Below are 18,320 nucleotides of genomic sequence, written 5' to 3'. Positions count from 1 at the left end.
TAAAACCTGGGGGGAGGAAGCCCAAAAAACCCAAAACCAAAAAACAAACCCACAAAAAAACTCTCTTCAAAAATATTCAATATTGAACTTACTGCTATGTAGTCATGGTATTGACCGTTTGTTACAGCTGCAAATTCAATGTTTAACATTTTCTTAGTTAAACATTTCTTTCAACATTTCTAAATGCTTGTCTATTTATGATGTGTGTCTACAGGAAAGATGGGCAAGACTTTAGAGGTATTTTTTGGTGTGGAAGGTAATTTAAGTATTTTGATTGTCAGAATTAACTTATTTTTGTAGTTGCTGATAGTGTCGTGTTAGATCCAAGGATTGCAGCATGGCTGATAAACCCCAGCGACACAGTTCCCTCATTTGAATGTTTAATAGAGAAGTATTTTGAAAAGCCTTTTTCTGTGGGAGCAGTAAATACAGATGCAGGCACTTTGACAAATGCATCAGTAAGTAGTTTGTTTTAAATTGTTTGTGGTTGGGTTAAAAGGGGAAGGAAATGATGAAAGAATTGCTTTTGCTTACAAAATATTGCAGAAAAAAAAAAGGACAGATTATGCTTTTCTGATTAAAGAAAATTATTATATTAATACTACTTGTTGGAAATCTAATTTTAAAGAAAGGGGAGAATGGAAGGCTTCACTGCATTCTACCAAGATGGGATCATATTCTTCAGGAACAGCTGTAAAATTCTGCTTCAAAACCGTAGAGTTCAGTAACAATATTAATTAATATATAATCTGATCTTTTTTTCTTTCCACCTCCCTGCAAACTGATTTCCAGCTTTCCTTTCCAAAATGTCTAATGCCTTGTTCTCTAATTCCTGTGACATTGTAGCTGTATTTAGTTAATTGTTATTAACAATTTTGCTGAATTTCACAGCTGGTAAAGACCCCACATCATAGGCTGAGGAACAGTAGGGAATCAAACATGAACCTTCAAGCGTGTGTATGAAAAATCTGTGAATTTTTATTCTCAGTAAGAGAGGATGTATGGTGAACTTTTTGAGAAGTTATTCCCAGCACTATAGAAATGTCTTACTGTCTCTTGAAACTTATTTACTGAATGCTATAAAATTTTGGTATTTGTATTTTGGGCCATGGTGATCTGCTCTGAACACATTCACCTTCAGAGGTTGTTTGAATGATAAAAATAGATGTGCAGCAACCTAAATGAAGTGTGTTTGAAACCTTTCACTTTTCAGAGGCCTTGCTTGTTCAGAAACAAGTATTGTAACATGATTATAGGGCTTCTAGGATACAAATCCACAGATGTCAAGTGGGCTTAGAACATGGACAGAGGTCAGTTGTATCAGCACATACCCATCAGTATAGACATTTCTGAGAAAACCATAGCCAGTTTACTTTAAAACACTGGCTGTAAACTGCAGTTGTTCAGAAGCTACTTCATTAATTAAGCTATTAGTGTAGGGAATGGACAGGCAGAAGCTCTAAACTTGTTTGTTATTTCTGTATGTGGTCCCCTCCTGTGAGTCAGCATCCTTAATCCTGTCTCTTTCCTTAGTTTGACTCAGTCTTTTGTCCTTCATATATCATATCTATTCTTAGTTGTCATTTCTCAACTTTGCCATCCTGATTCCCAGCTCTGAGTTAAATACTGAAGTCTTATTTCCTTCCTGCCCTACTTCAGGTCTGGTTTGTTTCCTTGCCCGAACCATCTCCAGTGCCTTTATGCTGACTTGTTCACCCAAGTCCCAGTTAATGCCTCCCTCTAACATCCTGTGACTATTCCTCTCCATTCCTTATGCAATTAATTTGTTCCCTGGACTCTCCCACTTTCTTTTTGGCTTCTCTGTTTGCTCAGTGAGTCGCAGTTCTTCCTGTGAATCCTAGCTCTTTGCCAGATTTATCTCTTCAGCCTTCTTGTTCTGACTTTACTGGTAGGTTCCTAACAGTTGTCTGTATGCCCAGAGGGATCCATGCCAGGTGATATATCATGTCTTGTGCCTCACTACTTCAGTTAAGCTCCCTCTGTATTGTGCTCGTCTTGTCCACCTGGCGTAGTACTTGGAATGACTGCTGTTTTATTCTGTAGCTTGCTACTCACCCACACACCTCTCTAGCACAGAATATGTGCTGCTTGCTGCTTGTCTTTATATTTGATGCTGTGCCAAAAGGCTCAGTAAAAGGGGTCATAGTCCATGTACCTAGAAACCTTTGCTGAAACAGGTGCTGAACATCATACTTCTCTTGTCATTGCTGCATTTGCTGATGAGGAATCTTGGTGTCAATTGAAGCCTGTCGCTGGGCTTACTTCCACCTCCAGAATGGGATCAGGTAAGCTGTCTGCTGCTGAAAGCGTGGTATTTCAGACAGCTCGTTTGTTCCAGAACCAGTGGGTATGGACAAGGTTTCCTGGAGACAGGTTGATGGCTTTTCACTGGAGTATGGGCCTGCTTAAATTAATCTGTCTGGGGTAGAGAGAAAGGCCGAGGGGAAGCCTGTACAGTAGATGTCCATATTGTCTACTCAAAAATGACCAACACAAACAATGCTGAAGTTGCATAGACTAATAGCCCTTGAGCAGCTGGGGAACCCACATGGGCTGTCAGTGGAATTCATTACCCCATTTTAACTCTTTGCTGCTGCTGGGGCTTTGCTGGGACTTGCTTCCCACTGACAGACATCAGCTTACACAGAATCGGTTTAGTTTTGTCTGCCGTTATCTTGAGTCATACGGTCATTTCAAGATAAAAACAACTATGGTCCAGGCTTAAGGGTGTTCTAACTGACTGCATCACTAGTGCCCCTTTGTTTTATGGTATGTGGTAGGAAAATGTGTCTGCAGCAAAGATTTAATTTAATAAAAAATTACTCGGGTAATTCTCTTTTTAGCATGAAACATAACTTTTTGTAACTAATAGGTGTCTCCCACGCTTCTGTTATGCTCGGCACTTAAAAGCTAGTTGGACCAATATGATAAAGTGACTGTGATGGTTCTTCCCCAGCTGTGTACCAGAATGCATGCCTCTGTAGCAATAATGTGTTATAATTTGTCCTAATATAAACTAATTTTCAGTCAGTTCTGGTTCTATTGTGTTTGTGCAGCAACAAGTAGTTTGGATTCCTTCTGCATTCTGTTTAGAACAAATAATGTATGAAGCATTGCTCTTGTCAGTCTGCTTTGGTTCCAGCCTTCTGTTTTTCTTCAAGTAATGGGGCTGTTTTGCAAACAGTAGGCCAAGATTGTGAGTTTTGTGTACAAGGCAGATTTTTATACACTGTTTGGAGGATGGATTATGTTTACCTGTTGATTTACAGCTGACTCTTGCACTGTGAGGGCACAGGATCACGTGTCTAGATGTACTGGTGTCTCAGTCCGTGCCTACCCTCACTCCCTGGAAACACAACCAGGAGGTTCTGACAGTCATCCTGAAGACAAGGAGAAGATAATGGCTTCTAGCTCAGGGAGCAATTCCTGCAAAAGACCCTGTTGAAAAAGGTGGAAAAAGGTGTCCAGAGATACCTTCTCACAAAATTGGAAAGGTCCTTACCTCCTGAAGAGAGAGAAGGATCCTCCCCTGTCCATTAATTTTGATATGAATTTAATTTTTTTTTTAATTTTAGAAAAATCCTTAATCTGGAGATCTGTTTAGACTATATAGACCCTCCTTTAGGAAGGATTTTGAAGATTTCCCAACCATTTTGATTATTCTTACCTGCTTTTACTTCAAAAGAACTATTGTTCTGGCTGGACAGATTAAAAGCCCTGGAGGACCATAGTATTCTGACATCAGGCCTGTTCTTAAGAAAATATTCTTGGAAACAATTTCAGTGGCAATCTTTCTGGTTTAGTCCATAATTCATAGCTTAATGACATCCAGTTTAGTACAGTTTACATTGCATATACTCTTCCAGATGATAGAATCTTGGTTTTGTTCTTTACTAAGTATTGGATGTTTCATTCAAATGGAAGCATTGTCTTCATTTTATATGCAATCTTAGAGGAGAGTGTAAATCTGATAACAAGTAGAGATGTCGTTTTCTTTCCTTCTCATCACAGAAGGACCAAGTGAAAGATTCTGAGTATATCAAATAAAAACTATGAAACTGTGAAATGGGCAGCAAAGTCAGATTTGGTAGCAGAATTTCTGAGAGCTTACTCTGGTAAGGAAAATGCTTTCTAGCTCAGTTTGAGTGGAGAAAGCAGAATATATTTCTTTTGGAGCAGATTTTTTTCCCCAACTGTAGGTATTTCATGAGAGCAGTAAGGTAAGAAACCTGTAGTATAGCTGCAGATCTGTAGAGGAAAGAGAGACTTCTGCAGCTCATAGCATGAGAGCCCCTCTTAGTGTTCCATCAGCTCCAAGATAGGAATGCAAATAATAAAGTGAGCATAGAATAATTAGGATTCCTTTAAAATACACATAGGGTGAATGATAAACCTGAAGATGGGTTGCTTACAAGATGCCCAAGGAACCCTCTTGGTGCTTTTTCAGTTGAGAAGTTTTCCATGTGATTTCATGCCCTTTGGTTTCCTGTCAATATATTCTTTTTTTTTTAAAAGTTTTTACTATTCTTGACAGAAAGTTGTAATTCACTTGGGAAGCAGATTTTAAATTTCAACCCTGCCTATGTGTATTAATTTAGTAGACATATCTTGGAATTACCCTGTTCACCAGGAATCTAGCCAAATCTAGGTTGGTCTCCAGCAATGTGGCTATTGAGGAAGAAGCAGTGAGTGTTACCAGATTATCTTCTGAAGTGGTTAGGATTCTATTGGCCTCAAAATTGATTTCTGCTCTGAGTCCTCCATGCGATGTACATTACACTCGTGTTGTCAAAGTAGTAAGCTTAGGCATCCTGCAGTTCTACTTGCTATTGATCTACCCCCCCCCCCGACTGTCATGGACAGGAATCTGCAATCAGTACAGCACTGCGTCTGGGATAATTATCTTGCATTCTGGGTTTCTATACTTGCTCAAAATTCCATAGTCATAGTCTTACAGGGTTTAATGCAGGCTTTCCCTGTCAGACTTCTCTCGTCAGTGTTTCCTTTCAGGGACTTGTTTTTCTTTTTTCCTTCCCATTTATTGTATAAAACCAGAACTATATTTAATTACACGTATTAAAATAATGCCTTATGTCAAATGAATCTCACATCTACCTTTTTGGATAGTCAGATGCTGAGCTCAGGGTATGGAACTCTAGAGGATCTCACTAAGCTGAGTGAGCATAAATTGAAAGTAATGCATGCAGAGTAGTTTCAATTTACAAAGAGATCTTGGAATCATTGTTGCCAGTTTTATGTTGGTTCAATGTGTAGCAGCAGCCAAAAAGCCAACAAATTATAGGCACCATGAGGAAAGGTATTGAGAACAAGAAAAGGGAAATGATTTTTTTGCCATAGAAAACCTTGTTGCACCCACATCTTGCAGACTGCGGTTTTGGTCTCTGCATTGCAAGAAAGGCACAGTGGGCTTCTAAAAGGTCAAAGGATGGAACAGCTGCTTTATAAGGAGGATGTGGAAAAATTTGTGGTTATTTAAGATGGAGATGGAAAGACTGAAGGGCACTATACTAGCAGTTTTCTAAATTATTATGAAGGCAGTGGATAAAGTGAATGCAGTGGTACTATTCAGCAAATCCTGCAGTACTATAACTGTGAGTTGTTTGATGAAACTAGGAGGAGATGGGGTTAAAAACTGATAAATTTATTTTTTTATGTGGTTAGCAATGAAGTCTGCAATCTAGAGAAACAAAAAAATATTAAACATATTTTTTAAGCAATCAAAACCTGGACTGTCCCTTAAAGATGCTAGTCTAACTTCATGAAAAAATTTAGTACTCTGCAGATTAAGCAGGTTCCATTAAGCCAATTGTTCTACACCTAATGTACATTAAAATAATTGATATATGATTCTCTTCATAAAAACTGTTATGTTCTCCTTCAACTTATTCTTCTAAACTAAATAAACCTGATTAATCTCTTTCTCTGTAGGTCATGTTTTCTAAACTTACTATTATTTTTGGTTCTCTTCTTTAGCCTATCTGACATTTCTTAATGTCTGTCTGAAAGTATTATAGCCAAGTTGCCCCAATACTTCAGCTATATCCTCAGAAGTATTTATCAACACAGAGTAAATGCCTCTCTTTACACAAATAACCCTTAGTTTAATTTCACTGTTTTACATAAAAACCTAAGAACTATCATAACATGTCATACTTAATTCCATGTAACCTATTTTCCTGCTTCCAACACAGACCAGTATGTGATTCTTGCGGAAGAGTATATGGACAGGCAAGCGCATAACTTTAGTCCTCTGAAATGCTGTCCTAGGTTCTATGGTTTGTGGCCCAGGAATTTTACGGGACAGTGCTAGTGTTTTTGCACTTAATGGCTTGGATGTAAATTTATTCCATAATTTTGATTGTTCAGCCATCATTGAAGATACAGGCTGCAGGAAAAATCTAGGTCTGCAGCATTTTTCACATTCCCATCTTTCCTCACAGGAATTTAGTAATGAAAAGCAGCACTTTATTGCTTACATTTTGCGTATTAGCCTCATAAATTTAATAGGCTGACATTAAGTTTATTTTTAGTGATCATGTTCTTGGAGCTAACAATCAAATTCGTAGTGTCTGTATGCATTTCAAAATGGTCTTCTAGCCAACTGAATGAGGTGGCATGGCTCTGTGCAGAACACCTCTGGAACAGAAGGGAAGGAAGTGAGTAGTTTCAGGCACAGGAGAGCAGCAGTACTGATAGGAGAAAGAAAATTGCAAGGAATTTTCCCTCATTTTACAAGTAGTAATAGAATTCTGATTTCAGTGTCAAAGGCAGTGTAGTGATACTATTTCTCCATACTCAGTCTGTGTAAAATGTAAATAAAGGAACAGGTATAATCTTGAATATTCATGATCTGTACTGCTCTGTTCGTGAATTGTGTTTGTCAGAGGTCTAAGAACATTACTAAAATGTTAAATATAACAGGAGACATACAGAAAATATATTAATATAGTTTAATCCCTTTTAAAATAGATAGTATTCTAAATATTTTTATGTTAGCATTAAAACTATTGATTATTTATTTATATCAGTATCAAAACTTAGGTGTGAACTTGGAGAAGCTTTATAATGTAATGATGGACCTTGCTCATGACTTACAGGTAAGATATAAAAAGTAGTTACTCGGATATAACCCCGGAGGTATTATGAATTAAAGAGTTAGTGATGTGCTTCTCATTCAAATCAGAATCTCTACTCGAATTAAATAGAAAGCTTCAACCCTTACTGGTTTACAGTGCTGGTCAACATTTAAAATAAAGTTGCCCATCAAATTTGCCATTTTTCCAGGAGGAGGAGATGGTTAGTCTCAAGGTTCATCTTTAGAAGAAACTTTTCCTCTGCAACAGTTAACTAAATGTTTAAATGAAGATTCTAAGAACAGGAATGTTCAGAATATTGTGAATTTTCTTCTGATATTTTAAAGCTCTGTGAAACAGTCTAAAAAGTGTTAACAGAGTTAAAACAGCGTGTAGCTGGGTTTCTTTTTTTCAGTGTATTCCTTGGGTACAAAACCCCTCTAGGTTGTATTAGCCAAACACTGGTCAAGCACTGGAACAGGCTTCCTAGAGAGGTGGTTGATGCCCGAAGGCTGTCAGTGTTTAAGAGGCATTTGGACGATGCCATTAATAATATGCCTTAACTTTTGCTCAGCCCTGAAGAGGTCAGGCAGTTGGACCAGATGATCGAACTATTTTATTCTATTTTAGCCCTTATTGCAGTTCAGAATGCATCTCAAGAATTCTTTTAGTCTTTTTTTGTGTGTGTTTGTTTTCTCCCTGTAATCATATCCCTAAATTCTGACACTTTTCCAGGTATATGCTCAGGTTCTGGTGGAAGGTACATCATAGAATCCTAGGGGTTTTCTTTGAAATTGATGGTAGCAAGTGTAGGACTTAGACAGTTAGTTGATAGAGGCATATTAATCTGGATATCTAAGTGGCCCAGCAGTACGATGAAACAATCTGTGAAGGAAGGCAACAGGGAAATACCAAAGGCACAGAATTACCAAAGTCACAGAAACACTGAGAGCCAGCCTACAGGAGGAGTTTTTAGACAAGTGTTGCTGTCTGATTGCTTCAGTGGTTAGAGAAAAAATAGACTTCCTGTTCTTTGTAACTAAATTGGGTACATAACCCTATCATTTATTTTCTTCCTAATGAAAACAAAGTAATGAATTCTGAATGGTTGCTTAATTGTTCAAGTGAATAAAGAAAAAGGAATAACTGTATGTCCTATTATAATGGAGCTTGCTCTAAAAATAAACTGTTTAAAAAAAAAAAGAGGTATGTATATTTCTTTATTACTATTCCTGTACAAAATGATTAATATTACAAAATGTATTACTATTCCCTACGAAGTGATAATGGGCTACAGTATTTAGATACTATAATTCACAGTAAATAGTATTTCATTCCCCAAACAGTGTTGTCATATAAAAAGGGATTACGGAAAGTGAAATACTGCTTACTGGAAAATAGGGCCACATAATGACACTACTATATGTTTTAACATTAAAATTGGCTGATAGTGAAGAATTTATTTATATCTTGCTTTACAGGTTCAAGGTTTGTGGAAATTATTTTGCACATTAGAGCTTCCACTTATCAAAATTCTGGCAGGTATGAAAGTTCAGTTCAAAATATGAATCTTCATTATTTTCATAAAGCTGCTGACTATGCTCAAGTAGAATGTTATACCTCAGTACTAAATGTTATCTTAGTCTCATAACAGCTGTGTGAGTTTGAGTTTCCATTTTACAGTCTTAAGAAGCATGTGAGATCAAAAATGTCAATTGTAAATGTTCTCAGTATATAATTGTATTTACAGTGATGGAAACACACAAAATACATGTGAACAAACAAGAACTGAAAAAAACATCAGAGATTCTGGGGGTAAATTTTGTCATTCTTTTGGAAATTGCATAGCATAATCTTTCTGCTTTTACTGAGGAAAACTGATTAAAAAGAGGAGGAATCTTTTTGTTTTGTCACATTTTACATGACAGTTTGCGGTTTCTAGTATTTTTATTATTATAAATATAACTACTGATATTTACATTTTAGGATACTTCCATGTTTATTTAGGCAAGCAAAAAGGAGACATTTGCTTCATTAGCCTTGCCCCAGAACTGCAATTGCTTTGCAGAATGCACAGGTCCTTTTGAGTTATGTCTTGTAGAGTAAAAATTGTAATGACTCTTTCTGAACCTACAGTTATCAGTAACCATCTTCCTGAGAAGTGATAGATATTTCTGTCTCTCTTTGTAAATAAAACACTCTTTACAACTTACATGTTCTGAGAGTTCTAAGTTTGCCATTTCCCGATTGATAAAAATAGCTACAAGAGAGTCCTGTTTTGTAGCATAAAATCTGACTAGATAATCATAGTGGTCTGACAGATTATTAATTTATCAGAATAATTTGCATAGCTCTGTTTCTCACAGATCTTCATTAACCTACATTATTTTCCCACAAAGTTTGGTACTTTTTACTACAGTAAATCCCCTTCCCAGATCATGAAGAAATATAGATTAAATAGTATATGAGCAATCTACTAAACCAAATGTTGATAGCCAGCAATGATTAGCCATTATCAAGTACCCTATTTTTAAATAGAAGTCCAGTATACTCGTTAACCTAGGAACTAGCAGATATTGAAGAAAATAATAATGTAAACAGAACAACTCTGATGTACTAATTTATAGTTGCGACTCAAAGAGCTTGAACAGGAAGCTCATCAAGTTGCTGGAGAACGATTCCTTTTGACCAGCAGTAGTCAACTCAGAGAGGTAATATTTATACTACTATTATTATGTAAGTTGTAAGTTCTGTAAATTGTTACTGATACAGAAGAATTATAAAGCATATAAAATTGTCCTTACAACTTCAGAATTCTTTTTCTTCGATATTCATTATCTTATTTTCTGTTTTTAATGGAGGACATACCAGGTTTTCATAGAACTGACAATGTTGGATAATCTGTATTTGAACGTATTTACATAAATTATACATTTGATTTTAGTAAATACACTACTTTTTCAATAGCTCAAAAATGAAGATTTGATCTCTTCAATTCTGTGTTAGTTCTCTTTGCTACCCTATGCTCTGTTTTCCTTCAAATCTCTTTTCTGGACTTAAGTTCAGGCACCAAATAATTTTCCTTTCTGTTTCAGCACTTGGAACACTGAAACATTTCTCTTATGTGTTTTGGTGGTGTTTTTTTATTCCTGTAGGTACTATTTGAAAAGTTAAAACTGCATGCACTGTGTGAGAAAGTTCACAGAACTGAAATACAACAACTTGTGTCCACCTCAGAAGTTGTGGTGAGATGGGGAGGGGTTTTAAAACCATCTGCATGATTTAGCAAAACTTCTAAGTTATATTCCACTGAAATTGTCATTTGTCTAAAGTTTTCCTAACAGTCTTTATTTATTTTTGTATTGTACTAATAACACTTCATTTACTTATACCAGAAATGAAAGTTGCATTAAAAAAAAACCAAACTAGCTACAGAAGCTAAACTTTAGCTATAAACCAGGGCTAAAAACTTTAGTACCAGCATGCATGTATGACCATCTTCCTCAGAGGAGGGAGACTTTCTTACTGGTCAGATTTCGGTAGCTCAGTATGACTGGTTGGGTGAAAGAGCCCACTGGTGAAAGAAAAGAACATTAATGTAAAATTTGCTGGTGAAGGAAATAGCAACCCAGACTTTCTCCTTGCCGTCAGGAGATTTGGGCTAAAACCATGTTGTCATCTTTTTATGGACCCTTAACCCATTCATTCATGCTACGTAAAGAGGTCTGTAGGAGATTATTTTATACCTGTGGTTTGAATTGGGAGTTGTCTCTTTCTTTGTATGGTCCAGTGTTTTACTTGTGTGCATGAATTTTCCTCAGGCTGTATTTTCCTCTGTGGAGATGCTTGTCTTCAGTTAAGAGTGGTTGCATTTGGAGTGAGATCTGCAGGATCTTGATAGAATCTTGTTCCCTTAGAGCAATAATGATCAAACAGTTTAGATACTTTGATACACCTGTACAAGACATCCAGTGTATCTTCAGATTCAGTGCAATAAATATTGCGCATATGAAGCTTTTCCAGTTCTTTCTTCTGTTCGTGTTGGAGCAGATAATTTTCAGCAATGCAGACATTCATGTGTGATCCCACACAAGTGCAGAAACCTGCCAAAAACATTTCTCTAAAAATGAAGTCAAGATCAAACTGCAGCCTTGAGGCAAATGTGGATGCCCCTTCCTTTTCATAGAATCATAGAATCATTTAGGTTGGAAAAGACCCTTAAGATCATCAAGAACTACCGTTAACCTAGCACTGCCAAGTCCACCACTAAACCATGTCCCTAAGCACCACATCTACACGTCCTTTAAATACCTCCAGGGATGGTGACTCAACCACTTCCCTGGGCAGCCTGTTCCAATGCTTGATAATCCTTTCACTGATGAAATTTTTCCTAATATCCAATCTAAACCTCCCCCAAATGGCGCAACTTGAGGCCATTTCCTCTTGTCCTATCACTTGTTACCTGGGAAAAGAGACCGACACCCACCACGCTACAACCTCCTTTCATGTAGTTGTAGGTAGCAATAAGGTCTCCCCTCAGCCTCCTCTTCTCCAGGCTGAACAACCCCAGTTCCCTCAGCCGCTCCTCATCAGACTTGTGCTCTAGACCCTTCACCAGCTTCGTTGCCCTTCTCTGGACGCACTCCAGCACCTCAATGTCTTTCTTGTAGTGGGGGGCCCAAAACTGAACACGGTATTCAAGGTGCGGCCTCACCAGTGCTGAGTACAGGGGGACGATCGCTTCCCTAGTCCTGCTGGCCACACTATTTCTGATACAAGCCAGGATGCTATTGGCCTTCTTGGCCACCTGGGCATACTGCTGGCTCATATTCAGCTGCTTGTTGACCAACACCCCCAGGCCAGGTCCTTCTCTGCCTGGCAGCTTTCCAGCCACTCTTCCCCAAGCCTGTAGCGTTGCATGGGGTTGTTGTGACCCAAGTGCAGGACCTTGCACTTAGCCTTGTTAAATCTCACACAATTGGCCTCAGCCCATCGATCCAGCCTGTCCAGATCCCTCTGCAGAGCCTTCCTACCCTCAAGCAGATCAACACTCCCACACAACTTGGCGTCGTCTGCAAAGTTACTAAGGTGCATTCGGTCCCCTTGTCCAGATCATTAATACATCATTTTAAGATAATAATGGAGTTCCTTCTTAGAAGGGAAGATGCCTCTGTGTAGCTGCATCTGTTTCTTATTTGGTGCTGCAACTGTATTGCTCTAGTTTACATGGGAGTCAAATCAACTCATTGCTGAGAATGAACACCTCTGGGGAAGGTAGAAAGGTAGTATTTATTTCTCATGTGTGAAAGAGGAAATTCAACTTCTGGGCCAAGTGTCTGAACTTCCAGATATTATCTCTGACGTAACGTCAACACTGTAACCATAAAAACCACACACTACTCAAGGAGAAGGAGGTTTCATAGATCAAATATGTAATCTTGGAGAGCGACAGAACGTCTTGGGAGATGGGTGGGATCAGTGGAATAGAATGCATGTCATCTTTTTGTGGGAACGTAAGATTTGTTGCAGTAACCAAAGCAATGCTTTTATCTAGTCCAGTAGTCTTTCCAACAATTGCTGAGACTTGGTTATTTGGAGAAAGGTAGGCTGAAACCTTCCAATAGATAAATACTAGATAATTAATCTTAATATGTTGCCTCTCCCTGGTAGCAAGAAAAAATCTTACGCTTTTAAATCTCCATTCTGGTACAGTTGTATCTATTTTTCACCCTGAACTGTTGTAGTTCCAGATGTTTTTGTTGTACTTATAAATATCCAATCTCTATTTTAATAATTTCATTCTTTTTCTTAACAAAACTTTATGGCAATTTACAATCAAAGTAGTAAGAAATATGCTTTATTTTATTGCTTTTGGATTTGACAATTTAAATTTTTCTTGAAGGTCTCCTGGAACTTGTATTAGGGAAAGAACAGGAGAAATTCTCCTGTTGGATTTTGTGTATGTGTATAAATATGTATGTGTGTATATATGTATTATTTTGTATAGTTTTATCATGTTCTCTCCTGTATTGATGCTGTCTAGCACAAAAAATAAACAAAGGACCATAAGTCACCCCCCTCCCCCCATGCCCCAGTGTTTTCAAAGTTGTTATGGAAAAGTTTTTATGTCTGCATGTCTTTTGTCCCTGTCTAGCACAGGAAGGAATGAAATGGGAAGGGGTAATCTCCAGCCCTCCTGCTGAAGGCAGGAAGGAATGAAGGCTTCCTTGGGCTTAGGGTGAGGTTGCTTGAAGGACATTATTCTTTAGCCAGTATTTTGTCCATTCAGCTTGGCAAGAAAATTTCTTCCCTCAAAACTTATTCTGTTAAGATTGTTAAATATAACTTATCAGAAAAGTAAACCAATAATTCATATTTTTATTTTGCAGCTAAGTAAGTTGCAAGATCTTCATCCTTTGCCTAAGATAATTTTAGAATATCGTCAGGTGAGCCGATATTTTTCACATAATGTAGTTGCACTGAAGCAGAATTAGCAAGAAAGATAACACATTCACAGCTACATAAATTAAAAGTTGGCTCTAATGTAAGTTCATTCAAATATTAATTTATATTTTGAAGTTGTAGGTATTCTTAAGAGTTTTTAAATTTAATGATTATACTTTTGTATAATCTGTTAGATTATAGCTAGCAAACAACTCTTGCAAAATTGGAAGACTTCACTGTTAAATTTGTCTAGCGCTATAAAGCACACTCGTAGGAAAAAACTTATTTTTTTGAGTTCTGAAGAAATACTCTGCAGAAAGTGAAGGAGATAACTAGTTAGGGTTTTTTTTAGGTGACAAACCTCCTGAAAATCCAAAACGACCTAGTTAGTCTGCTCTCACACTTAATGTTTGGGTTTTCAGTGGATGAGTTTCCAAGATTTAAAAAAAAAAAAAAAGTGTGGGTTGGGTGTTTCTTTTTGTGTGTGTGGCTTTTTTGTGTATTTTATTGACCTGGGGATAGAGGATGTAAAAGTATAAATTCCAATAGTTCATTTACTAGTATCTGCAAAGACCTGGCTTTACGGTATGACTAAGCACTTACCTAACTTGTGCTAACAGGTCAAGCTGTTAGTGAGTATACATCCATTATTTACTAAGATAAAACTGTCTTTTAAAAAAAGTCTACAAAACAAGTTAATATGCATTTGGAAATTAAGATCTTTAATTTGAAAAATCTCTTATTTTTATAAATAAGCATTTATCTAAACTTTTATGTAATTTAGGTTCATAAGATGAAATCAACTTATGTGGATGGACTACGAACATGCATGAGAAAGGTAGAAATATAAAAAATAGCCTGTAAAATATGGTATGTCAAATCATAAAAGGATGTGAAATAATTGCAGTGTTTACAGTTTAAGAACTTTTATATATGGAAAAGTATGAAGTACTTATTTTTGATTTTGTAGTCCTGATTGCAGTGAATTTTTATTACTGATACTTACATTAAATAAGATTTAGATGTATGTCTTCATGCTTTTCTTTTTTGGGATTTTTACTTTACTTGACTACAGGGATTTATTTCCTCTACATGGAATCAGACAGGAACTGTGACTGGCAGACTTTCAGCCAAACGTCCAGTAAGTGAACCTATTAGAAGATTTACATTTTAATTAGAATTAAAAATTAATATTATTTATATAAAATATGTAATATATTTAACACATGAAATGTTTGTTTTAATCTAAGTCTAGCAGTTGCCATATTGTACGTAAATGGAGGACAGAAAAGGCTTACTAAATGGATGTTTTACTCTAGAACATTTATTCTTATGAATATTTTCTGTTATCTGTGGATCAGAACTTAATATTATTACCTGAAGTAGAGGGGTAGAATTGTGAGCCATACATGCACCCTCTAGACATCCACTTGAATACTTCTTTGAAATGAATTCCTGGTGTTCATGAACCACCACTTGTAAAGGATCGGTTAGCCCTGGAAGGTATCCTAGGGATTCTGGAAAAAAAGGAGACTCTTTTTCTTTTGGAATTTGGCTTCAGGCCTCATAGCAGTGAAGGGCTAAGCTGTCTATGCTCTTGCTCTGGAAGTCTTGCCAGATGCTTATATGGCTGTGACGCTTGGGCTCTTTGGTGCTTCCTCTCTTGTCTTTGGCTACAGTGGTCTCCACGTACATGCTTGTGGCTGGAATGTGTTTATTTGACTTTCTGGACTGCTAGAGGCTTGGGTTGGTTTTTTTTGCCAAAGTGGCCTTTTTAAGGGCATATTTTAATATATTTTATTATACCATTTTACTTGGAGTTTAGGAAGCATACTGGTCTTTGACTGCAGGGACTGGTGAGGCCTTTTGTGTTCCACTTCTGTTGCAGCCCATAGCTGCATGGATGAGTGTGCAGGACCTGATGTGGAAGGAGACAGGGTTGCAGACTGCTTCAGGGGCTCAAGTCAAGGCATAGGCAGGGGAATAGCAGTAGAAAAGTAGTGACTGCCTGCCTGCGGAAATGTTCTGTTTGGTTTAATCATGGCCTTTCTTAGCAAAGACCTGACCTCTGGCCCTGTGGGAGAAGGGGCGTAGATGCAGAAGTGGGACGTGGCTTGTGAAGGCTAGAGGGAATCCACGAGGCTGTTGTCCTTTTAACTTGTGCCCAAAAGTATTGTCAGTTCTTATCCATGCAAGTTTGAGTACAGCTTATCTGTCTATGCAGGTACTAGCCTTAATGGCATATATTTACTAGCCTAAATGGCATTAGAAGCTTTCTGCAGTCTTGGGAGAAAGGCCATGGTCTTCCACAGCTCTGTCTAGGAGTAGAGATGTTAGACATAACGGTTATGTTGTGACCACTTTGCATGGGTGGGCTCATGTGGCTCCTTGCAAGTCCTGACTGGTGTGGTGACTTCTGGAGTTCTGGCAGAAACGTGTTCTGGGAGGTTCTCATCCTCACAATACTGGTGACTTCCTTAGCTCTTCTTTTACCTGTCTTCACAGTTCAGGTTTCATTTATATCTTCCTACCCTCATGGTACATATTTCCATACAATTTGTCATCGAACAATTTATAGGAAGTGCTTTTTGCTGAGTAAAAACCAGTGTCTATGCTTCTGAATTAACAATGGAATGGAGGAATGTTGCTGGTGCTCCCACTTCTCGTTCACCCAGATGGGGGAAAGTGATGGGAGAGAACGGAAAAGATGATCATGAAGGTCACAGTTTGCTAAATATTCTGATGTGATGCACAGGCATTTACGAGTCAGAGCTGAACAGACAGCTGTCTTGAACAACCGCATACAACACAAGGTGACCTTTGGCCCACCATGCTAAAAATGGCATGAAATCTACTTTTCTTAAAGGTTGTTTTTCTCCAAAATAATGCTGCTAAAGTTAGCAGCCAGGGTTGCCTAAGGCTGGCTTTTCCTTATAAGGAAAAATGTTGGCATGGCTTTTTTTGTGTGAAATGTTTATGGAACTTATACCATCTGTTTCTGAATCATTTATTGATATAGAAGATACACTGCAGTGCTCAGTCACTTTACTAAGTGTTAAAGGATTGGAAAGATTCCTGCCAGAAATCATAAATATGATAGATATTTTTGCAGTTACTATGATGCTATGTCAAATTTTAGCTGAATATTTGCTGAGGTAGTTTATTTTTAAGTGTGTTTTGAAATGCTTTAAGGAGTGATTAAAGCAAAAGTTAAGTGTAAATCAGATAAAGTGAGAATTCAAATAGAAAAAACCATCCCATTTGCTGCAGTGGTTGTGGGAGATGGGGTTCCAAACAAAGGTTTCTTTCTTTCATTTGTTTTGTAAAGGTAATGGATCTATCTGTCCTCTTTCCTTTAGGGCATTAAAAGGAGTCCAGGGGGGATTTACTCATAGGTTTAAGGGGAAATGACTAGACATAAGGTACAGAGCAGGATTTCTTTTCCAGATAAACTCTTCTGTGATCTTCTTTCAGACAAATCCATATCTGATGTATGGATGATGTATATTTTTGGTTGTATGTGGGTTTCTCTCAATAGATAAGCTTGTTCACATGAATTTTTATGACTTCTGTGTTGCAGCAACTTAGAGGGGGTTTCTTGGTAGAACTTTACTTCAGTGGCTCTCCATGTATACATCTATTTTAGTTTAACTGTGCACTCCATTTCTTCTCATTTGGTTTCTTCTTCTACAGTATGTGTGCTGCATAATTAATGCCTTTTTCACAAGTAACAAAGCGTTTTAACATCGTACATTGTTAAACAGGGACACATTTGATATTGCAGTCTCCTGCTATTAGCGTTGTAACTGTCTATTTGCTACTCAGTGAGAACCTGCATATCTGAAACCTAAAAGTAAATATAAACCCTAAAAGTCTTCAATCAAATTATTTTGTAGTATATCCATAGGCTAGTTATTTTTTCCACTCTATGATGGATTGCTTATGACTATCAGGGGAAGTTAATTAGGTTTATTATTTGGATATGTTATTTTTAATTAGTTTTTGTATAAATATATTAGTCTTGTCTACATTAGGATACTTCTTTATTATATTGCTCATAGATAACTTTCCTATTAAATATATTTATCACATTCATAAAGACTTGTTCGTGTTCTCCAAACCCACCTTTGAAATACCACTTTCCAGACTCTCACCTTTTAAAGCAAAAATAAGTCATGACAGAGTTGGAAAGGCATAAAGCCAATTAAGATCAAGACTTTTTCAAAAGGAGCAGAGAGAAATCCTAACTCAAGATCTAAAGATTGCATATAATTGGATGTTATAATTTGGTTGAAGATGTAAACTTCAGTGCTAGAATCAGATATTCTGTATTAAGGTTTCTTTCCTCCAGGCTTCTGCAGCAGAGAGAACTGAAATGCTACTAATGAGTTTACACTTTATACATCAGAAGATGTTTGTATCATTAAACTAAAAAGCATAAAGTTGTGGGCCTCAGGGGCATTTTCTTCCTTTTAGTAACAAAAAGTTATGCTGAAAATAAATAAAATTTTTTACCTTCTCAGACCAAGTGTGTGTGGGGGGGAAAGCATTCCTATTTCTCCCCAGGAAAAATGCTTTTACCAGCTTGTCCAAAAAGGCAAAGAAATAAAATAATTTAACCTGTCAATCAAAGAAGCATGTTAGCTTTTAATTTGGAAAGCAGGAATGTAATTTGAAGGAGAAACTAATTAGGGTGTGTTGAATGTTAATGTGCTCAAAGAAGGACCATAAAACCCCTGAAATATTGGATATACCTCAGTC

The 18,320-nt window shown here is 37.2% G+C and overlaps 1 protein-coding gene and 1 long non-coding RNA gene across 6 annotated transcripts in view; both read left to right on the top strand.

The window, feature by feature from the left end:
* Positions 1-353: 353 nt before the first annotated feature.
* On the top strand, positions 354-8,875 carry LOC142408893 (uncharacterized). The gene is made up of 3 exons (XR_012775459.1): positions 354-458; positions 8,597-8,657; positions 8,866-8,875. It is a non-coding gene; the product is annotated as an uncharacterized LOC142408893 (long non-coding RNA).
* A 3,671-nt stretch (positions 8,876-12,546) lies between these two features.
* POLN (DNA polymerase nu) overlaps positions 12,547-18,320 on the top strand; it is an 85,422-nt gene continuing 79,648 nt past the window's right edge. For 3 of the 5 annotated variants that reach the window (XM_075499614.1, XM_075499611.1, XM_075499613.1), the window contains exons 1-4: positions 12,547-12,717; positions 13,505-13,561; positions 14,344-14,397; positions 14,635-14,700. In XM_075499614.1, the coding sequence (XP_075355729.1) occupies positions 14,385-14,397; positions 14,635-14,700 (79 nt within the window). In that variant the 5' untranslated portion in view covers positions 12,547-12,717; positions 13,505-13,561; positions 14,344-14,384. The other 2 variants (XM_075499615.1, XM_075499612.1) reach the window with 1 other exon arrangement.

This window comes from Mycteria americana, chromosome 4, assembly GCF_035582795.1.
Source record: "Mycteria americana isolate JAX WOST 10 ecotype Jacksonville Zoo and Gardens chromosome 4, USCA_MyAme_1.0, whole genome shotgun sequence".
NCBI lineage: Eukaryota > Metazoa > Chordata > Aves > Ciconiiformes > Ciconiidae > Mycteria > Mycteria americana.
Note: the sequence above shows the minus strand (reverse complement) of the source record. Positions and strands in the feature narration are given on the sequence as shown.